At 49.1% G+C, this 22,778-nt stretch overlaps 2 protein-coding genes across 6 annotated transcripts; both read right to left on the bottom strand.

Moving 5' to 3' along the window:
- Positions 1 to 3,261: 3,261 nt before the first annotated feature.
- Positions 3,262 to 7,255, bottom strand: LOC147258149 (guanylyl cyclase inhibitory protein). The gene is made up of 5 exons (XM_086207627.1): positions 7,153 to 7,255; positions 6,723 to 6,855; positions 6,449 to 6,598; positions 5,981 to 6,080; positions 3,262 to 3,851 (listed from the first exon to the last, which is right to left on the bottom strand). Exons 1-5 carry the CDS (start codon positions 7,221 to 7,223, stop codon positions 3,715 to 3,717), a joined length of 591 nt encoding a protein of 196 aa, XP_086063753.1. The 5' UTR covers positions 7,224 to 7,255; the 3' UTR covers positions 3,262 to 3,714.
- A 197-nt stretch (positions 7,256 to 7,452) lies between these two features.
- Positions 7,453 to 22,326, bottom strand: bmal2 (basic helix-loop-helix ARNT like 2). 5 transcript variants are annotated; one of them, XM_086208065.1, is made up of 17 exons: positions 22,255 to 22,326; positions 16,314 to 16,443; positions 16,158 to 16,217; positions 14,803 to 14,844; positions 14,556 to 14,713; positions 14,113 to 14,192; positions 13,772 to 13,864; positions 13,162 to 13,279; positions 12,938 to 13,087; positions 12,604 to 12,847; positions 12,001 to 12,107; positions 11,147 to 11,297; positions 10,995 to 11,065; positions 10,787 to 10,901; positions 10,607 to 10,697; positions 10,154 to 10,253; positions 7,453 to 10,058 (listed from the first exon to the last, which is right to left on the bottom strand). In XM_086208065.1, the coding sequence occupies exons 2-17, from the start codon at positions 16,388 to 16,390 to the stop codon at positions 9,901 to 9,903; spliced, it is 1,815 nt and encodes a 604-aa protein (XP_086064191.1). In that variant the 5' UTR covers positions 16,391 to 16,443; positions 22,255 to 22,326; the 3' UTR covers positions 7,453 to 9,900. The 5 variants fall into 5 exon arrangements, with proteins under 5 accessions (XP_086064191.1, XP_086064189.1, XP_086064188.1 ...); XM_086208063.1 differs by lacking the exon at positions 22,255 to 22,326 and adding an exon at positions 20,852 to 21,413 and having other exon boundaries at positions 10,146 to 10,253; XM_086208062.1 differs by lacking the exon at positions 22,255 to 22,326 and adding an exon at positions 20,852 to 21,412 and having other exon boundaries at positions 10,787 to 10,868.
- Between the last annotated feature and the right edge of the window lie 452 nt (positions 22,327 to 22,778).

Raw genomic sequence — 22,778 nt, 5'->3', positions numbered from 1 at the left:
CCACTGTTTTTCAAATTCAGTGTTTCTACTTTTCATGGTTATCAAGTCCAGGCAGTCTGATTCTCTCACACACACTTGAATAAATCAATGCCATGACTAATTATATCAGTGTTCCAGGCTGCGTCACAATAATATGCAACAAACAAAACAAAAACCAACAGTTCCCAGACTGAAATTGTCCCCCAACGTGTTGAAAAGTCATGAGAGTTTATTTTTGATGTCCGTCAACCCTGAATAACGCAGAAACAGTGAGAAGGATAAAAAGACTTGTCGACGCATAACTTCCCCTTGTATAGATTTATTCATTTTTCAAGATTTTATTGTACTTCCTTTGTACATTTGGTGTATTTGATTTTTTTTCTATGAAATGCAGTGCAATGAGGAATTATAATCTTAAATGTATGAGAATGTACTGAAACATAAAAGGTAAACATTTGATTTGGGAATAAACACATTTCCACTACATGAGTTTAGCAGTGATTTGTACTTGTATTTCCGTGCAGCACGTGTTGTTATCATAGTTTGTACCTTTGACGTGAGGTCCACTGTCAGGTGATACTGGTTGGCTGCTTTTTCCTTTTATCTTTCTGTCTTTGATCCCAGGAGAATGCGAGCTCTGAAGGTGCTTCTATGTTCGGTGCAATAAAGTTGGAGAATTTATGCAGGTGATTGGACAACAAATGTAAGCGCTTGTGCACGTGTAGATGAATGCAAGAAATGATTCAGTCACACCATTTGACTGCAAACAAAGTGTAATTCATATAGTAATTCAAAGGGTCCCAGTCTAGTGACCCTGTTAAGGGAATAAATCTATTTTGGAGGTGATATATATGTACTTACCGCCCTCTCCAGAGCCAGAAACCCTGTCCTCTGCACATGCGCAGCTCGAGTCCCCGCAGGACCGTTAGCTTTTAGCAAGCTGAGTGCACTGAGTGGAAGTGGAGCGTTTTCTTAAAGATTTAACGTGCTTAATCATCGGAAAGCCCTCAATCCCTCAAAGCCATCTGAGACTGAATTATTACAACTATTTTGTTTCACTTTTGCTATGAAATAACAACTCAAAGCGAAGTGTTAACGTCATTTATAGTTAGATACTAGGGGGACGTTCCCGGGCGTTCTTCGGTCGGGTGAAGCGACACCTGCTTGCTTGTGAATCCACCAGGAGTCTTGATCGAGGTTGTTAGGTCATAGAGGAAGTTAATATCGGGACAGAACACGATTCTAAATCTCATCAATTTGAACCTGAACTTGAACCTCCTCCTCCTCCTCCTCTTATCCAGTTGGTCCAGGTCGTGGGGGCAGCAGCCTCACCAAGGAAGCCCAGACTGTCCTCTCCCAGCCACGTCCACCAGCTCTTCAGGGGGAATCCTGAGGCGCTCCTAGGCCAGCCCAGAGATAGAATCCCTCCAGCGTGTCCTGGGTCGGCCTCGGGGCCTCCTCCCGGTCGGACCTGCCTGGAACTCTTCCTGAGGTTCCGAAATTCCTTTTTAGTTCTACCTATCTAAATATATACAACTAAATATACTATATTTACAATTAACATGTAACATGTAGCCTATTATGTATAAATGTATATATATATATATATATATATATATATGTATATATATGTGTGTGTGTGTGTATATATATATATGTGTGTGTGTGTGTATATATATATATATATATATATATATACACACACACACACATACATTTATACATAATAGGCCACATGTTAATTGTAAATATAGTATATTTAGTTGTATATATTTAGATAGGTAGAGGTTTATTCATCTCATGAATCTTGGAGGCAGGCAGGATTGTTCAGGCTTGTGCTTGTTAAAGAAATTATTTTGTCATTTTATTCTTCCTCATGTTGTTTATTTGTTGAACGAATCTTGATTTGTTTGACTCGTTTCTCATGTCTGTAATAAGTTTTCACTCATTCAGTCCTGGTCGTTTTCATCCCCATTTTTCCATGGCTGCCATTTTTCAGCTGCAAAAAAGAGCTGATGCTAAGCAGCATTTCTTAATTAGCAAACTTGTTGTACACTGTGTTTGATGAACTTGATGGAATGCTGGAACAGTTAGTTCATAACTGTCTGCCCTCCCCCTCTCTGGACTAACTGGGTGCCCCAGAGCGAGTCTGGTGATCAGGGTTGATCAGTTTGGATTCTCCCTCACTGTCTCAGACTAACGCGGACCAGAGGTTCCCAACCAGTTGGTGGTGTGTTGGTGACGCCAGTGTGCCATCGCCAGCAGAGGTACGGCTGATTTTTGACCACTCTTGTTCAGTTCTGACTCCTGAGAGCAGCGGATCAGTGGTAAGTGGCCCCCTCTAACACTGGGATGGTTTACGGTGGCGACCCCTACTGGCTGAACACGGGACGACTGAATAGCAGAGCTGGTCTGCTGCAGACGTTCCTGAATGATGAGAGGAAGCAGCTGCAGGATCTCTACGCCCTCCACAAACCTCAGTGTAGCCCCCCACCCCCCTGGAGGGTGGGAGGACTCGTGTTACACCTAAAGAACAACACTCGACAGGATCGGCGTCAGTACCTGGAGCGCCTTTCACCAGGTTAACGAGGGCATTCCTGGAAACTTAAGTGTTTGCTATTTGATTTTCAAATATTTCAATTTCCCTTACAAAAGCTTTCATCAGTGATCAAAATCTGGATTCATGTTCAGGTCAAAGTGACAACAAATCAGCCCAGGATCAGCGCTGATGTGTGGTGTCTCCACAGACCTGCTGCTGACGATACTCAGGTGTTGTTCGATGATGATGATGTCATCACTGAAAAGGCCCTCAGTCCTGAAGGGAATGTCAACGTATTTACTGAGTTTTAGAGTCACTGACAGAGAAGACGAGTGGTTGTCGGCTCCTTTTGCTTTTACCAGAGAAAAATGTGAACTGCTGAACTTTAATGTCAGGGTTCAACTGTGTGAGGTCGATAAAAAGTTGTAAACTTTGGAAATGCGGTGTCCTCCATCCTCCCTTAATTCTTTAAGAACCTTACATGAATGACGAATGATGTGTGTGTGTGTGTGTGTGTGTGTGTCCCCCCTTTATGTTGTCAGAAGCAACGCAACCACACCAAAGTCGTCCAATCAAACCTCCCGGTGAATGTCTAACGAGGCGTAGACGTCGGGTACTGATACATCCATAAAGTAAAACAAGCTTTGAGCATTCAAGTTTGTACAAAGATGGTTTTTCACGTTCACGAGGGTTCATCCTGACGCACAAAGATGCAGGCAGAGGTTTGTCATCGATGATCAGGGTGGAGTTTTTAATATTCCTGAGAGTTACAACTGCTGTCAGAGAAATGTAGAGAAGACAAACAAATGTTTTAAAAAGTTCTCTCAGAAATGAAGTAGGAGTATTCAAGTGACAAGAAATGGTCTTAAATCATACCAGTTGAATTTGCTGAATGTGCATCATCAGGTGATGACAGCCATGATTATGTCATAGGGTTACATGATGTCATAGAAAACAAACCTCACCTAAACACAAAGCTGGTCTCTGCAGGAAAAAAACCAACATTGAGGCTGGAATCAATTCACTCACTTGGATTAAAATGACCTCATCGATCAATGTGTGCACCGCCTCTCAGGCTCCAGCAGTGACCCTGAAGTGACCCAGCTGACTGTGACACCATGTTTCCTAGAAGCTTCAGTCCAAACACACACCTGCTCCTCTCTTTGCACCTCCTGAACAGATGAACCCAGCCCAGGTCAACCGTGGCTCCCCAAGGCAGCGTCCCTCGTCGGGGGCCTCTCCACCCTCACAGTACTGGGATCACATTCCAGCTTCTCTCGGATCCAATCGTCATCCAGCGCTCCCTCGATGAACTCCTCCAGGGTGATGATGGCTACACACACAAAACACAGGCAGCAGATCTAGCAGGCTCTCAGTCTTCTCAGCCTTAAAAGGGCGGTTCACCCAAAAATGAAAACCCAGCCGTCATCTTCTCTTTTGAACATACAAAAATACACAATAAAGCCGGACCATTCCTCCATGCTGCTGGTCTGACGTCATCCAAGTGTCCCGAGGCCTGGAGCCTGAGCTCCCAGCCCAAGGCCACATTTTTAGGGAGGCTAGAAACATGGCCGAGGCATGAGGCTTCAGAAGACTCAGGAGTGGGACGACTCAGGACTAACAGCATCACCTGACCTTCCATCAGCATGACGCTGGCTGCGTTTTCATTTTGGGGGAAAACTATCCCTGTGACTTACCTATGAACTTGATTTTACTGAGTAAAAGCTTAGTGAGGTGTCAACTGCTGTCATGAAGGACACACAACTGCACGATCCATGTCGGAGGACAATCGTCCATCTTTGTGTCAACAGAGGTTTTCAGACCAACAATTCCAGGATGAAGGGAAGTAGGTGACACGTCTTGATGTTAATACCTGTGAGGTCACAACTCACCTCATTATGATGTCTCCAGCTGCTGTCAGTTCAAGGTGACGGCACATTTCACAAACTGCAGCTTTAAGCACAGACTTGACTCTCCTGACCTATAATGACGTTGTTCTCCCAACTGGTGAACTCGTTGAGCGACACCACAGCAGCATCTTTGGCAGCCCTTGCAGGAATGCAACAACTTTCTAGGAAAACACTCATCTATTGTTCCCAGAGTCAAACAAGTAGACAGAGACCCTCCCTGTGCTGCATTGGGAACTGAGAACCACGCTAGCTAGCTTAGCACAATGACTGGTGGTGGGTGGGTACATTAACATACCTACGTTGATCAGAGATCCGGTTCGGGATTTTAGTTGTTCAAAGCGATCCTCCTCATCCTCCTTCTCAAACAGTCGGCCATCATTAGAGGCAGCTGCTGCTCTTCCAGTCGCTAACAAACGTTTAATTTAGTAGGTTAAAGTCACAATGGGACGTTTGAGGTGCTGTGTCAAATTGCTGCGTCCAGTTAGGGTAGTAGCTGGATTATGCATCATACTTTTTAAGTGCTATGTCTCAAGGAATGTTGTGCACAAGCCTACTTTTATACTTTATATCAATGCAGAAAAAGTCTGTTTTGGAGAAAAGTATTTTTGATAGCTGGAAGGATGCTACACAGCCCATCCACTACCACTCATTGTGCTAAGATAACTAGCCTGGGTCTCAGCTCCCCGTCCAGCGCTGGAGATGATGGTCAACAGGTGTACTTCAAAACATGTTGGCGTGTTCCTTTAATCCTTCCAGACAACACAAAAAGAACAATCAGCTGCATTCTGGACCACTGGGAAAAAAATCCATACTAGTGAGGAGGGAATATGGTCTGCACATGTGACAATAAAACACGAGTGATCATTTTTATCTCAGGATGGGACAAAAAAGCCTGACTATTATGAATGAATCTGCTAGCTATACAGCTCCTCCTTTAAAAGGGTCATGGGGTCACGCAGCCCCTACAGATGATTGTGGGAGGAGGAGGAGTTGATTTTGGACGGATACTGGGCCTTCACGGGGGAGTGACGCAGAGATGGACGGCCGCTCACAGACTCAAACGTAGAATTCTCGTATTTCCTCCTGCACCGATGTGGCACCCAGTTCTAGCAGTTCTAGCAATATTCTTCGGCTGGGAGGAACACCTCCCCCACTGGTCCTGACCAGCTCCTCAAAAGTGACACCAAAATGTCAGCCACCATAGGAAGCAGGACCTGCAGGTCCTCAACAAGGACCGCTTCAAAAAATTGTGGTATTACCATGGATACGTCTCATGATGCCTCCAATAACCATGTGACTGTACTTTGTATTGCTGAACTAAGATACCATTGAAATGTACATGCCACTGAGGGGCAAACACAACAGGACCTTAGATAGAACCTTGTGGCACACCACATCCAGTTTCAGCAGGAGTGGTGAGGTTACCTATGGCAACGGAAACTTCCTATTAGGTTGGAGGAGACACTTGGAGGTAATGCGTCCTCGCTGTATGACACCTGAAGGACCTGCATGTTTAGCTCTTTTAAGGCAGGAACAGCAACCGTGTCCTCACCGTTATTGTCTTTGTCTAATCGCACAAATATCCTGTTGGTACATTCCTCAGCTGTCAGAGGGCTGGGTTCGGTTCCTGCCATGGTCATCTTATGCACAGCCTGAGAAGAACAAACACACACCAGACGAGTTTAGAGATGTGGACTGCATCCGTGTGGCGCGCACACACACACACACACACACACACACACACACACACACACACACACACACACACACACTTGTGCTTATGTCTTAGTGTGAACTACCATTAACGTAATGCATTCCCTTACCCTGACCCTTGACCCTAACCTAAAACCTAACCAGAATCTGATTCTGACTTCGACCCAAAAACCAAGTCTTGCCCTTCAAACGGCCCTCTGAAGATGTGAGGACCGGCTCAAACGTCCTCACTCTGATGGTTCAGTACTCATTCTAGTCCTCGATAAGTAGCAAGTACACGCACGCACGCACGCACGCAGACGCGCACCTGCATGATCCCGAGCATCTCCTGCCTCGTGATGGCTCCGTCGCTGTCCTGGTCGAAGAGCTTGAAGGACCAGCGCAGCTTCTCCACGGCCGAGCCCTCGGTCAGCAGGCTGATGGCCAACACGTACTCCCGGAAATCCACCACCCCGTCCTGGAGCACAGGTCCGTCTTAATGTCTGCGCGTTCATGAACCGTTAACTTACTGATCGTATGAACGAGTGCTCGCTACTCTTGACCTGTCGGGGCCTCCAGGTTCACCGGACTCACGTTCTTACCCCGTTCGTGTCCAGGGTGCGGAACAGCTGCTCGGCGTATTCTGCCGACTCGCTGCCCACCGTGGCGCTGCAGAAATGCCTCTGAAACTCGTGGAGCGTGATGAGCCCACTGGGGCACTCATTAATGAACATCCTGGTGAAAAGGGAAGAGACACAAGAGGTTCCAGAGGAGCCGATCGAGGCAGGTCGACCAGACCAACGCGTCTTTCACCCAAGATCAGCGCGATCACGACCTGCGACGTGGTGCTGATAATCAGGACCCGTGACTGTGAAACGTGTCTGATCACGTTCCTCCATCATTCATATCACTGCAAAGTATCTGAGTAGAGACGTGGGTTGAGATGACCGAGCTTCCAGGTTCAGTCCTCGCTTATCGAACCACCTTCACACCAACACGCTGTGGAAACATCAAGTCAGACGGAGCTCCTACCTGAACCACTCATACAGCTCCGTGACGTAGGAGTCTCCCCTCCTGCAGGGCAGGGAGGCAGCTTGACCCATCCTGGACAGGAGCAGCAGCTCCCTGGTCAGACCTGATTTTATAGACAGGAGCCAAATCCCAGCTTAGGACCTGCACCAAGCCCTGCCTCATCAGGCTAATGGAGGGGGGAGCCCTGCGGGGGGTGGAGGGGATTAGCTGCTCCACCAGGCTGCAGGCTGAATGAAACATTCTGAACTCAGTGTTTTCTTAGTAGATTTGTTTAATCAGAAAATATGATCAAAGTTCCTGTGTGTAGTTCGTTAAACTGGAGAGGACGACCCAGACAGTTGAGAGTAGCAGCAGTGATGCAGGAGACCAGTACAGTAAGGAAGAGATTCCTGTCCAGCCCAGAGTCAAGGAGAGGGCTGAAGTGGTTCGCTGGAGGCAGGACCGAAAGGTCAGGTCCTCCCCCCTGGGCTGAGACGACAACTCTCTCTCACACACACACACACACACACACACACACACACACACACACACACACACACACACACACACCTGTCTAAAGACTCCAAAGAGGCATGAAACGATACAACAGGATCATGCAACAGAGCGAATCAACATAGAATGATGTCCCCTAGTTTACAAAATTTACTGGTTTATTTCAAAAGGAGAGACAGAAGCAAAAAGATGTGACCTCAGAGGTTTATCTCTACTGTGTGTGTGTGTGTGTGGGGGGGGGGGGGCAGATAACAACAGTGCAATTGAACACACACACACACATCAAAAATACCAAAATGGTTGACCAGGGTGTGTCTACGCCTCACCACCACAGCTCTGCCTGTTGAGTTGGGCAGTGGTGCTGAAGCCATGCTGGGTCGAGTTAACCCAGCGGCCCTCCTCCCCAGCCTGCAGAGGCCGACTCCAAGATTCAACACAGCTTTGTTTGTGTGTCCAGGCAGAATTGTCCAAAGGCACTTTGGACACCGGCAGGAGGGCCCTCATGAGTCCAGCTGCTCCGTCCTCCGTCCTCGTTATTCAAGCATATAAGAGAAAAGACCGTGTTCTTCATGAGTCACAAAGCCTGTCCAACCCAAAATGAGCTCTTATTGAAAAAGAAAAAAAAAAAAAAAGAGTCCTTGAGACACGACAAGACATTAAACTATGTACTTGGGCAGGAATAAACTCTTGTGATTGGGCGACTGAGGGTCTCACTGAAGCAAACACAAAAAACATCGACAAAGGTTTCAACCCAGAGACTCTGCTGTCACCACACTGCCAAACATTCCAGCTCCACGGAGCCTCGACCAGGGCTCGCGCTTCTCCTCTGAGCACCAACCGGCACCATCAGCCCTTTAACTCGCACGTGCAGACACACAGACTCGCTTCATATTTGGCAACAGCGAAGCAGCTGCCAATCTTCTCTCGTTCAACATTTACTCAGCATCCGTCGTAAAGCCATGGGGCCGCTGCAGGTTCAGGTGGCCGCCGAGTGATGCACGAGTCCTGCAGTCCCAAGTCATCCCACACTCAACAACAAATCTCACAGTTTGTCAGTAAAATCTAATAACTGCAGTTGTTAGGTTGGGAAGAAACAGAACTAGATGAGGTAAATGAACGACTCATTCAAAGGTCGACAGCATGGCCTCCACCGACGTGAGTGACAAGAGAGGAGGAGGGAACATACCTTCAAATCTGGGAGTCCATGACATGACAACTCTGCATAGTGTAACCCTAATAAATGTATATCCGTGACCATGAGTGTGCGTCGCACCGGCACACGAGAGGCTGTCGCAGCACAACAACGCATGAACTCAAAGAACACAAGGACAGAAAAATCACAGCTAAAGCTATGGCTTATCTGGATGAGCACAGAGCTGCAAGACAGTCAGAACACACCACGCCGCGGCCCAGTGGCCAGGCTGAACGCTGTCAAACCTTAAACAGGAGGACAAATACTGCTGCAGCTAAGAAGTGCGTCACCGCGAGGGGCGGAGTCATCATCTCAGCGTCACACTCTCAGATTGGCTTTAGACACGCTGAAGCCTCCAATTGAAAAGTGACTTGGCCAGTAGCTGAACTCTGCTCACAGGTCCCACCAGCCTGTGATGGACGCCCAGCATTGCAAATGTGAGGAGTCAGACGTGTACAGACAAATGAGCAAACGTGAAATTACCCTACAGATGCAAAACTATCCCTTCAAGATTTGAGCTTAATGGACTGTTTCAAAGAGCAACATGGAGATACTGACTAGAGGGGGTCTTCACTGCTCCGAATTAGAGGTTATGGAAGTGTGGTGGACCGAGGTAACCGGCTACCTACAGCGTGGATCCTGAGGGGGTCGCAGAGACAAGAGGCAACTTCCTCGCATTTGTGAATACACATACAGTACCTGGTCAAGTTACACTCCTGTAAAAACCAAAGAGAAAACGATGAATCAACTCAGTGCAATTTTTTGCATCGCTCTTGAGCTCTGTTCAAGTGTAGGCGGAGCCAAAGTCCATCATGTCATCGACGCTTGTGTTCATGGAGTCTCAGAGGACGACAGTGAATCGGGGGGTGCTGCTATAAGGCTTCAGAGACACCAGGGACAGCGGGTGTCCCCCGTCATCGTCTACTACAGACTACACAGCTTATGCCAATGATTAATAAGTTAAACAAAGTCTTTAGAAAAAGTTTGCCGCGTCCATCTCTTTGTCCTTGTGAAACCGACAGTTTTCAGTGCATCACGGCGCCACACTGCAATGTCAGGTATTTCTATAAAGACCAGTGCATCTCTTCAAAGTCCACCGCCTCGCCCAGGTTTGTGTCCGTCTCCAGGAGGCTCATGATCACCGCCATGGCTGCCTCATCGTTGCTGAGACTACTGAGGCCTGGTCCCACCACGCTGTCCAAGTCCAGCTGAGAATTCTCTCCTGTGGTCAGACAAGAAACACAGTGAGGGAGCTGTTCAAGTGCAGGCCACACGTCTATTCCTCACACACTGAGTGGGATTCACACACGAGAGTACCCATGAGTGCCTCCCCCGCTGAGAACACGGCCCCCTGGGGTTCTTCCTCAGAGCTGGACTTCTCTGGCATCTCCATGTCCACTGCCTCTCCGTTTGGCACCTCCAGAGCAAACAGAAACCAAGCAAATTACACAACAAGAGTTTAGTTGTGAGGGAAGGAAGAAGGAAAGCTGCTTAACCTGAACTGAGAGCCTTGATTGGCTGAATACAGCGATGAATGTGATTGTGAATGTTCTTGTGATGTTTGTGGGACTTCTGTTGGAGTGTGATGAACTTCACGACCCACACTGCTAGTTGACCTGCAGCATAAGAGCGTCACAACGAGCGACATTCTCTTCTTTGTCACCCAGAGGTGATTAATGACAGCCGACTGGACATGGAGGACTAAACAAGTGAGCGAACTCAGTCACTGACAAACAGGAGCAAGAACCGGCAGCAGGTGGAGAAACGTACGTTGTTGCTGGCTTGATTGTGAGTGAGTGGAGATTTCTCCTGCGGTAGACTGAAGGGGCTGACGTTCCCACTGGAAGGTGACGAGTTCATTCTGAAACGACACACAGCAACTCAGACCTGCACCGGGTGTACCTGCACGTGCAACCCATCACAGCCGCGAGCAGCAAAGACGTGCCACACCTGTTGAAATCCAGCAGCTCATTGGCAATCTGGGTCCCGATGCTTCCAGCGTAGACCATTGCCCCCGGCGTGGTGGAGATGCCTGGGATGATTGAAAGGGACTTCTTACCATCCTCTAAGAGGAAGCAACAAGGTTACCGCTGGGAGGAATGAAGGAAGTCCTATTTTAATCTATCAGTGAGACGACGTCTCTCTTCCATCAACTGACCTTCTGAAGACTTGGAATTGTTGGACTGCTCCGTTTTGTTTCCTGACCGACTGGTTCGACTGTGATCGTGCCTGGGAGGAGATGAGAAGCGGAAGCTCAGGTGAACGTGGAAAGAAATACTTCTGGGTGGAGAGTGTGAAGCATCTACTCACGCTATTACTGTGTTAGTTGACACGATGTACTCTACTTCTTTGGTCCAGGGATTCACAAAACTGAACCACTGACTTTGCAGGGTGACAAAGGAGCCACATTTTGTTTTGAACTTGTAGCAGTTTGTCTCTATTTTCTCTTTACTCCGCAGCACTGTGGAGGGGAGAGAGAGCGAGGAAGAGTCAGCGTGCTGCAAACATGAAAATAAAGCACTGAAAGTGTGGAGTGACCAAGAGCCAGCATCAGTGGGGGTGATGCTCCCAAACAGACGTATATCACTACCCTGCCGAAGGACCGTTCCAGGGTCCACAATCCCTCAAAATCTACAATCCTCATCACCCAGAACGTTCCAGGAACCACCCACGGCCCGCGGTGCTGCAACATTAGCGGGAACAACATTTGACTGAAACACGAGGGCAGAGCGACAGCGCCACTGACTGACAGGCCGGTCAATCTCCAGTTAACCTCTTATCTGTTTCCATCACTATTTATAATAAAGCCTTCGTTTTGTGGGCCCTTCAGTCATTCTGAACAACCTCTCAGGTCTCTAGACCGTCATGATAGAGAGTACAATAGATTTGTGACGTCAGAACAGCACTGCCAGATGTCCAGGCTCTCATACACAGGAGTATTGAGTTCTCATTAAAACTTCAGCTTCTCAAGTGGATTTAAGAACAGAAGAGAGTCAGCAAGGATCCAGTGGGTCCACACACCCAGCAAGGATCCCACTGACATGACAAACATTCAACGGCTGAACTTCCTGGGGTTCGATACTTCATTGATTTGTAAATCTAAGCGCTCAACTGGCCAGCAGTGATTAAAAACAAAGCGACAGATGCAGCTCAACCGTGTTCACCTTTTCGATGTCTGTCAGCTAAATGTGGTAAGTCGTCTTGATGGAAGTACTCATAGCAGGACGTGCCGAGCAGTTCTTGGGGAAGATAACCAAGAATGGTCGTTGCTCTGAGAAAGAAAGTGAAGAGTTAAAAGAGCATTGTGTCTTTTTTGTTATTCAGAGAAAAACAAACTATGAACGTCGATTGATGTAATAAATCTAAGCATTATGCAGTGAATATTCCTACTGCCAGTGTGTATGATTCAGAAGAGCAGAAAGATTAATATTTGAAATGACTAAATGAACTAAAAACAGGCGATATTTGTTCCTAATGTAACGAGCCAGCAGACCTCACGTCCGGAGTGGCGATAACCCAGCAGCAGCATCGCCACCGGCATAGCTGGAGAGAACATGCTGACAAACATGGAACCAGAACATTTCCACAATGGTTCTCTGTCTAAAGCTCGTACAAGAATTTGAAGTGAAACAGATGAACGCACGGATCTGCTAAAGTGAAGCAAATATAAAAAGAGCCTAACACTGCGCCCTGCGGAACACCAAAACTGACACGCAGAGCTAGAAACTCAGCCCCTGCACCCGCCGCCTACTGAACATCAACTCTACCTTTGATCCACAAAGGTGAACTTGCCATCCATGGCATAGCGTGTGACGAACTCTGTGGGTTTAACTCGGAAGTCCCCGTTGACCTGAGGAGAGGAATGGGAGTGGATGCGTCCCACTGCGACCAGGCAGCTGAAGTGGGAGCTGTCCTGTTTGTCTGCCTCGCCCTCTCCCTCTGCTCCCAGCTGACTGGACGGCCAGCTGCGCATGTAGCCTGTACAGTGGACTGTGCAGTACTTCTGTGACTCTGCGGGCACAAGCACACACAAGACACAAGATAAAGACGCATGTTTCTGCACGAACTGAAGTCAGAAAAATCCAGCGCATCGTTTTCTACCTTTCTTCTTTGAGGTGCTGGCCTGGAATTCCTTCTCCTCCACTTTGACAGAAACTTTGTTACACTTCATGCGACAGAAGAAAGATCGCCGTGCGCCTGAACACAGCCGCGCTGCCCCGACAGGGAGGTCAGCTTGGACCTGCAGGCCAGCTGGGGACACAACATGATCATCAGATAGGCTCTTACACACTCAACTGACAGAGCCACTCAAACAATCGCTTTACTTTTAGCATCTATTAGCCGTTCTCGAGGGTATAATTCAGAGGCAGAAAGCTGCTCCTTGACTTTTCCCATGTCCTTCGGGTGGATGTAGTCAAACAAGCTCTGTCCAATCAGCTCCACCTGAGGAGGAGCAAAGAGCTGGTCAGCCTGAGCAAACATGGTTCCCAGGAAAATAAAGCCAATTACAGCTGCAGCAAAAGCATTTCCTGCTGACAGCAAACACATCACAAAGCTAACTGACTGGACGGTGGAGTAGAACAGACACGAGCTGGAATAAACTGGTGTGAAACCTTCAAGTCAAGATTCTCGTGCTGCTGTTCCACTTTGCCTGACTGGAGAAAAACGAGAATATTTGGCAGTAACAGAGTTGAAGCGACGCTTCAGACCACGTCAGATAACGGGCGGCTGTGTTGGTGTGCAATTTGCTGGCGCTGTATTTAGTCCTTCGGATGTCATTTCTAGCGCTGAAATATTTATGTTACACAAATAAATATCACAACACACACACACACACACACACACACACACACACACACTCTCTCTCTCTGGGGATCATGTGAACAAAGATGCTGCAGATGCAGAAACAAATGTTAAAAACTAAAAAAACATTACCCGACTATAATTCAATATCTTCGTGATGGACTCTGAGACAAAAACGATTTTCCCACGATCGCAACCCACAACAAACAGGAACCCATCAGCAGCCTGCACGACAAAAAACATGAGGGGGTGGGAGGGAGGGGGGTGTGATCACACTGTCGAGACAAAAGTTAAAGGCCAACAGGCAAATATAACTATCTCCAAATACAGCTTTCTATATTCCATAAAATATTCTATAAATAGAACATCAGCCAGTAACACTTAAACACAAGAATTTCATACCAACAGCAAAAAGCCAGAGTTCTCTTCAGTTTATTTCTGTATCGTTTGTCTGCCGACAGTCAGCCTCTTACCTTGAGGACGAGGTGTTTGAGCTCCTCATCAGGAAGGAATGAAGGCTTGTAGGAGGCCTCGGAGAAGGAGCTGGCTGAGCCTGCAACACCATGACAGAAGCTCCACAGTCGGAATCACCATCTAAACTTAACTCTGGCGGCTCCAGCTGGGAAACCGCAGGAAATTCTAGATATGTGTTTTACTCTAGATATCAGTGAGGCAGCACAAGAAAGGTGGGCATGTTATGAACGCATAACCCCCCCCCCACAACTGTGTGCGCGCGCACTCTGTCTTCCCCTCCAAATAATAGCTGGGTGATTTCTTGCCAGATGTTTTTGTTGTAATTTCCTCCTTCCTGAATCTCACAACGGCCGGATTAAGAAAGTACGGGGTACGACTGTAATGGAACAGGGGTTCCTGCATGCATCAGTGACAAGCGGCCATCTTTCTCTTGGCTCGGTACCTTTGAGAGATTTGAGGTGCTGCACGGCCATCCTGAGCACCGTGAGTTTGTCCAGCTTGCGGGACATGGGGTTGCAGGTGGGAATCATGGCGGAGAGCTTGTCGATGAGCTTGTTCATTTTGTCCCGTCTCCTCTTTTCAATTTGGCTGTGAGGTTCCCTGCACAGATGTCACGTCAGTAATTACTGAGGAGAACTTCAGCATTTGATTAATATTCAGTGGCAACGGTGAGGTCAGTTAAAACCTACCTGAAGCATTTTATCTTAGCGTGTTGGTCCTCAATATCTGACCTACAAAGGAGAACAGCGCACAGCGAGAAGTTAAAGGGATCACTTCATGATCACCTGATCTCACGTGAACCCTGAAGGAGATCGTGGAGCCACGATTGTCATTAAACAACAGGATGAAATATCGTCGTGTTCATCTCCAAATCAAAATGGGCTTTTTAAAACTGACACCAGGCTCCGCCCACAGAACCACACTGGAATATGAAAATCACATGACTCTGTCTGGCATAAACAGGAACAAGCAGTTCAGTCCCTGGTTGGTCGTAGCAGCGGTGACGAGACAGACGTGACGTCTGCAATGTCATTGTTCCAAAGTCCTGCATCAATGCACCACACGCAACAAAAAGGTGGTTGCCAGGTGTTTTTGTCTTCCTTTCTGAAGGGTTTGGGTCTGGGTGGAACCAAGTGGACTGGATTTTTGTTGGGGGGGGGGGGGGACAAATGTAGGAAATAACAGTGATTCAACTCCATGTTTTAATCCTGCACCCCTCGTTTCTGTCCCAGCTTCCACCAGTCAAAATGTGCCCCTGGGGAACATGCTTCTTTTTTTTTGTCTTACTCGAATAAAGTGTAAGTGCACATCCGCTGCAGTAGGTGGCAGTGGCGCTGGCATTGTCAGAGTGAGCACAGGCAGTATGAGCTCTCTGGTGGAGCAGCTACAGAGCAGGAGAAGCGCAGTGAAGACACCCTCCAGAGACGCCATGGAGGAGTGTTTACCAGGGATGGAAAGACAGGTGGAGACAGACGGAGACAAACGACAGTCTCCCAGGAAGCGAATGTAGCGCTGGGCTTCCCCGTGACTACGATGGGAGACCAGGAAAGGCTTTCAACAAACAATGTTAATAAATGTATTCTTTGTTGTAAGTCAGTCAAAAAATATTTATAGTTGAAATACTAGAAAACTAGGATTTAATTTACTTAATTTCAGGCAAATTGACGCACTTTAACTCTTTTCTGTTACAGACTAAAAAACAATGATAGTTATTCTTCGTAAGTTGAGCTATATTTCTTTTTTCTTTTCTTTAATATTAATAAGGACACCATGTTACGCACAGGCGTACTTATAACAATTTGATCGACAAATTCTATTTATAGTCGCGCTGGAGAGTGGGGGGGGGGCACAGAATGTTTTCTTCTGTCTGGGGGGGCGTAACAGAAAATGATGGAGAAGCACTGATGTAGCGGACCGTTCTTTCTGTTGTAGTATTTATGTTTAATGACGTCATCGTCATTGCTCCACTCGCTGACATTTCATCTCACTCAGACACGCTGCTGTCACACACGAACGTTCCAGAGTCACCCCAGACAGCGCCTACCCGTTCTGGTCATCCTCCATGTCTACATCAGTGATGGAAGCAGGCTTCGCATCTTCATATCTGAAAAAAAAAGCAGTAGCAATGAGAAACGGTGACATGAAAAGGCATTTATGAGGTTTTCCTCAGCACTGCTGAAGCAAACACACTCATACTCACTGGGTGTCGACGCTGCCCTTGCGCTTCCGGGGCATCTCCATGTTCAAGGACATGCTAACAGCTGAGGATGGAGTCATCAGGCTGGGCAGACACACAGAAGTGGTTTGGTTTTCCTCAACCAGCACATCCCCTGAAAACACACAAAACACACCGAGCTGCAAACAACTGAGAAGGACAGGAGCGATGTCATGGTCAATACAGCAGGTGAATGAGCGTGGACCAGTCACCATGTTTCTACAGGTGCGACTGACATGTCAGTGACAACCCATCAAGCCCACACATGCAAAGAAATCAAACCTCAGATGTCCAGGAATGAAGTTGTGAGTAAGAAAAACTTTATGAGTTAAGAATCATCAGAGGAGCTGTCCAGGAGCCAAGGACCGCGGTGGAGAGCTTCAGAGGTCCAGTCGTTCCAAAGAAACAGGTCGCGCACTCAACAGCCGTGGCCTGGATGAGCGCTCGCCACCCAAGACGCCATCGCTGAAGAACCAACATGTTGAAGCTCGCTGGAAGTTTGCTGCACGACGTTTAGACGAGAAATACTGGGAGAGTCTAGAGACCGTAATGTAGACGCCAGAACACCCATCTATGGAAAGAACCAAAGACCAGGCTTCCTAGAAGAGACCCACGGAACCTTCAAGATTTGAAGACTGTTAGTGTGGAGGAACCAAAATCCCACCTGAGCAATGCAGGCAGCGAGTTCCTCCATACAGGAGGCGTCTGGGAGCTCCGATTACCAACAAGGGTTCAACGTATTAAATACGTTGAAGTAACTGGGGTCAACACTTCTTCCCTGTCGTTTCATTTTCTTACTCACAACTTCATTCCTGGATATCTGAGGTTTGATTTCTTTGCATGTGTGGGCTTGATGGGTTGTCACTGACATGTCAGTCGCACCTGTAGAAACATGGTGACTGGTCCACGCTCATTCACCTGCTGAATGTTGCCTGGCACAACTCTCATGTCTTTCCTTCTCTCAGGTGTGAATGGTCTCATCTTTTCTGTGGTTCAGGCAAGCCTGACACCAGTTGTGGAGCCTGGCAGGCTCCATCTGTCAGCTCCTCACAGCCAACAGACTTCAGACAGGAGAGACGGGCACAGCCCCAGCCAGTCAGGACTGATCGGTGCCCCACAGACGTCATGACGGCTCACTCTAAAGTCCCCGAACAGGAACTTCAACAAGGAACGTCAAGTCTTTGCCAGCATGAGTTTCAAGAGAGGCACGGCAGATGTCAGGAGCAGAGTCACACAAACCTCCAGGCTTTGCTTTGTCAGGAACAAACGTGTGCAGGAACGTGTAATGAGCTGGATTTGGTCCCGTTTCATTTCATGTCTAGAGTCTTACAAGTGATCTCAGACAGTCCTGCAGGACCGGTTCATAACCCCGCCCCCCCTCTGGTGGTGGTTAAGGGGCAGGAGACTGAAACTGTGTGATCAAAAGTGTCAAAGGGAGTGAAAAAAAGACCTACGATGAAGACAAGTGTCAAAGAGTGACGGCAGCCTCCTCCCCACTGACCCTTCAGTCAGACCTGCCCACTGTCACGCAAAACTGCTGAGTGAATGAAGAGAAGAGCGTGGAGCGACCGTGGACCCTCGCTCACGCCTGCTGGCCTTTCTATGGTGACGCTGGTCTCCTGCCACAGTCACTCACCATTCTTGGAGGGTCAGCAGCAGGCTTGCAGTACTACGAGTACTGTCTACAGCGTAGACTCTACATGGTCTGGAGTGGCTTGACTTGGGAGACTAAAAAACAAAAACCTAGACACCGTGAGGAGGCTGATACCTGCTGAACACAAGATGGACGCGCGCACGCAGGCAGCTTGTTTGACAAAAGGAATCCACTTCCGCAACGTCCGTTTGCAAAAGTCATCGAACCTGTGATTTATTTACACGACGACTTATTCAAAACGGTTCTCCTGCACAAATGATCCCACAATGGAATTTCCCCTTGGGGATTAATAAAGTATCTATCAATGACTGGAAGGACCTGAGGGTCAAAGCTAGGCTGCTCCACCCACAGCAAACACACCCGATTGTCAGCGGAAGCATAGAGCTTACATAGACAGGTGACCAATTTCCTCCACACATAGGTTGAACCACCTACTGGGCAACATGAGTACTGCATGTCTGCAGCATGGAGGATGCACAGTGCACACCAAGGGAAATGTAAACAAAGAAGAAACGGTGTCTGTGTTCAAGGTTCCTCTGAACACCAGGTTCCACCAGCTGCACCGTCACCGGGGTCTGAAGTACTTTGTCACCTCTTTAGCTCAGTATTGTGGTCCACCCACTGCAAGAGGGACATTTGCTCAGTCCAGGTGGTCCAAAGACCCATGTGACCCTGTTCACTCTGGAAACGGCAGCACCTGCTCAGGCTGGAGCAGGAGCTGCAGGGCCTGCTGCCAGCACACGTGGGAAGGAAGGTCCACCACACCTGCTCATGCACCTTTCACTGTTCACCTGAGACGCATGATAAAATGATGTTTCACCTGAGAACTCTCACTGCTTGGACGTGTCTTCAGCTCACAATCGCCCTCCCCTCCTGGGTCTGAGTGACTCCAGAATGAAGAGGGAGCCGGCCACGTCTGCTTAGCTCCAGGCTAACGGAGACTGACGCTAACGACAGCTGGACTGTCCATTTACCAACTCTCCATCTCCTCCTCCGGTCTAGTCTGTCGATAACCCGCCAACGACCATTTGAGTTGGCGATGACACGGTCGATATCTGGGGAGATGCGTCGCTCAGCTGCAAGCGGCTGTGATTCAGTCCTCAGCACCTGAGAGAAGCAAACCAGGCCGCCAGGCTGCAGACTCACCACACCTATTTTTAACTCACAGTGACCCAGAGAGCAATTAAGAGATCAGCAAGGAGCACTTGGATGACCCTGTGACCCCTGATCCCTCACACACGAACCTAACAGGGCTGCAACAACGCATCGATAAATCGATTATTAAAAGTGTTGGCAATGAATTTGTTTATCGATTCGTTGTGTCGCACGACAATTACGTCACTCACAAAAGGTACACGTGAAGGCACGGGAGGAACCGGCACGACCGAAGTCGTCCGAGCTACGGGAGCATTCCGCTTCCGTTAATCCAGAACCAGTGGTAACTGGGAGCTGCGGGGAAACCACAGGAGCTCCGTGAACATGGCGGAGGCCAGGATGAGGAGGACATCAACACGTTATCAGTCATCAATAAAATAATCGACAGATTAATTGATTACTAAAAATAACGCTTAGTTGCAGGCCGAGAATCTGTTTGTTCCAGCAGGCTGACATCCTCCGCCCAATGGGTGGCGCTATGACGTAAATTCCGCCTGTTTCAGGACTCTCCTCAGAGGGTCAGAACCACCTGGTTCTGGAGTAAAGAGGCTACAGACCAACACCTGGGTGACAGGTGAAGGTCGCTGCCCGCGTCTTGGTCCTTGAGACGCTCTCTAAGGGAAAGTCAGCTGATCAACCTGAACCGACGTCAGCCGCTGTTGGCGGGGAGCAGACGAGCATCGGCCCGGTATCGGTGCCCCCGTTATCCGTTAATGAAACTGACCGCCGCAACTTTTACAACGATGTCTTTGGAGTCACAAACACCGAGATTCTATCGTCACTTCCGGTCCACTGCTGCCCCAAAGTTCTGACGGCCTAAGTAGTCAATAAAGCACGCGAGGACAGAGGGAAAGACCCGGAACGTGGATCTCCGTTGCTATGGTAACCCTTTCTGAAAGCTCGAGTCGCATCATCGTTCTGCTAATCTGCGGTCCTGATGTTTGACCTACATTTGACGTCACCGTCACCCAGCACGTAGCTCACGCGCGCGCGCTCCCCGACGACCACATCATTGAGCTCGGAACCGCACCTGACGGTCCGGACCTCAGAACCCCAACATTTAACCAGCGCTGAAATAATACAGCAAACGCAGGTTTCTCAACCTCTGGTGCCTCAGGAGCCCAAACTGGGTTTTATTAACCAGCACCAGTGTCACCAGTCAGCCTCTCCAAAGATGAGAGGAACTTCCTTCAACGGTTGTCAGGTGACGAGCAGGACGCCGCTGGCGTCAGAGGCCAATATGAGGTGTGTGTGTGTGTGTGTGTGTGTCTCATGCCTCATGAATCCCGGTCCAGCTGCCCCACCGACCATCTGTCCAGGCCTGTCAGGGTGACACAGCCCGCATCAACGCTGCTTCGCCGCGCCGGCGGCTCCGAGCCTCGGCCGGGGAGGCTGGGGACCAGGCCTCGCTAGCACGGCTAAGCTACCACTCGCTTCACTCAGCGCGTCCGTTGACCAACACCTGACGGACGTGTGAGACGTTATTAACCCGAACCGGAGCCGCTGCTCGGCGGCGTGGTGTCGCGGCGGCGGCGGCGGCGGCGCAGGGCTCGCGCTCGCTCCACTGATCCACTGACCTACTTTTGCTTTGGCGCAAAGTTGCGACTGACAAACACAAACCGCGGCGCTCCTTGCGCTCCCGGCCCAACCCGCCGCCGTAAGGCGGGCTAAACGTTCGATTCCCCCCAAATAAAAGCGTCTGAAGTGAAGTTACCCGCCGGTTCGCCTCCCGCTCTGTCACCGCCGCCGACCGCTGCATGCCAGGCCGACATGGCTGGAGCCGGAGCGCCGGGGCCCTGGACCGCTCCGCTGCATGGAGGAGGCGGTGCGATGTCCTGCTCGGTGAACTGACGGCTGCAGGGAGCCGAGGAACCGGGAGACGGCTGCGGGCCCACAACCGCCCAGCTGCTGCTACAGGGAGGGAGAGGAGGGGGTGGAAGGCTCGTTATCCAGGACAGCGAGGCGGAGAAGAGCTGGCTGGAGGGAACGCGGAAGACGGGTCGCAGTCTCCTCCTACCCGGCGCACCGGAGTCCCCCTGCGGAGTCACCGGGAGCTCCACGCCTCAGAGCAGTCACCGCGCCTTCCCTCCGCGCCCGCCGGCTGCTGCCTCCTCCCCGGGGCTCTCATGTCTCCTCCAGGCCGATCCCGGAGCGGTCACATGACCATTTCATTCAGAGCCCGTGTGCTGTTCTAAGAGTTCTCGAGTATTTGGACTGTCAGGGTTCTCTCAGGCACCCTGGATCCCGTGGCACCCCCACCCGCCCCAGAGGATGGTGTTGGTCCACTCCGGGACCCCAGGTGGCGCTGACGCCCAACAGGCACCGAAAAATGAACGACCTGCTGCCGACTGTTTACGACGGAGCAGGTCGAGTCAAAGAAGATGGGAATGAAAATAATTAAGGAACGAAAAGAGAAACAAATCCTCGACTCTGATTAAATGTTCCAAACACGAGATCAGCCTCAGAGGCGCCATGCTGACAAAGTTTGGCTTGTTGGGTTGAACTTTTCCTGCATCCAGAAGCTACAGTCCAGTTTTCTGTCTCATATGAAGTACCCGCCCCCCCCCCCCCCCCATAACCTGGTGCACATGTGAAGGTCAAATAAAGGTGGTTGGTTTCTTCTTCTGTCCTCTGAAATGAGGACGAGTAACGCCTCACGGCCAGGTTGCGGGTTTTAAAGTGTTTGATCGGACCGCGCCAGCTAACATGCTAACATGCTAGAGCTTCACTCGTGGTTGGAACAAACCTCCACTCACGGAGGGGAGAGACAGGTGAGCACAGGTGCGACGCCCAGAGTTCCTTCACCTCCTGACATCAAGCAGCGCCCAGGACATGTCAAACGACATGTTCGATTCTAAATTCTCTTCCAACAAAAATCGTATCATAAAATGTGGGATTGGCTCCACCCCCACCACACTTGGAACATGGATGGATGGACGGAGGGATGATGGATAAAATGTATGTTAAATAATTCATAACATAATTATCAAGACATTAAAGTTTGGAGCGATGGAATAATTATGAAAGTGCTGCTGTGTGTGATCAAGTTAAGTCAACTCAGTCTGAATTTTAATAAGTTTCACATTAAATTACACATTAAATGAAATGTTTAAAAACCTGCAAACAGAAGAAACAGCGGACGTGAATCAACACTCCCCTGGACTCGGACAGTCTCGAGTGGTTTTTTTCTGCAGTTGGCGTCGTCTTGCCTGTGCAACAGCACGAGCATCAGTCTCGCTGCGGCCGGAGGTCAGACTGCATCACTCAGCTCGCACTTCCTCGTTCCGGACACTAGGTGGCAGACCCGAGCCGTTCAGGAGTGAAGGGAGCGTTTCTGGTTGGAAGCAACTTTGTGTGTTGTACCTCGGTTACAAAGGTGTCTGTCTGATGACTGTGTAGGAAATCTCCCGTGTCACTGCTGTGCGTGGCTGCCGTCTCGGCTGTGACATTTCTGCTGTGTGCTCACTGACCGCGTGTCCAGGTGGAACCAGGTGGTTTCAGGGAGCGCACCACACCAGCACCACCCTGTTGCTCTGCAGTTGCTCCCCACTGGTGTGGACTGGTAGGGCTCAGAACCACACCATCTAGTCTACTGTTTAGAAATTAAAATCTCAATTTCTCATTTTCAAATGCTGCAAATT

This window comes from Aulostomus chinensis, chromosome 7 (genome assembly GCF_037954235.1).
Source record: "Aulostomus chinensis isolate RoL2024-O1b breed Wild chromosome 7, RoL_Achi_v1.0, whole genome shotgun sequence".
NCBI classification, from domain to species: domain Eukaryota; kingdom Metazoa; phylum Chordata; class Actinopteri; order Syngnathiformes; family Aulostomidae; genus Aulostomus; species Aulostomus chinensis.
The sequence above is the reverse complement of the archived record's forward strand: the minus strand, read 5'-3'. Positions and strand labels throughout refer to the sequence as shown.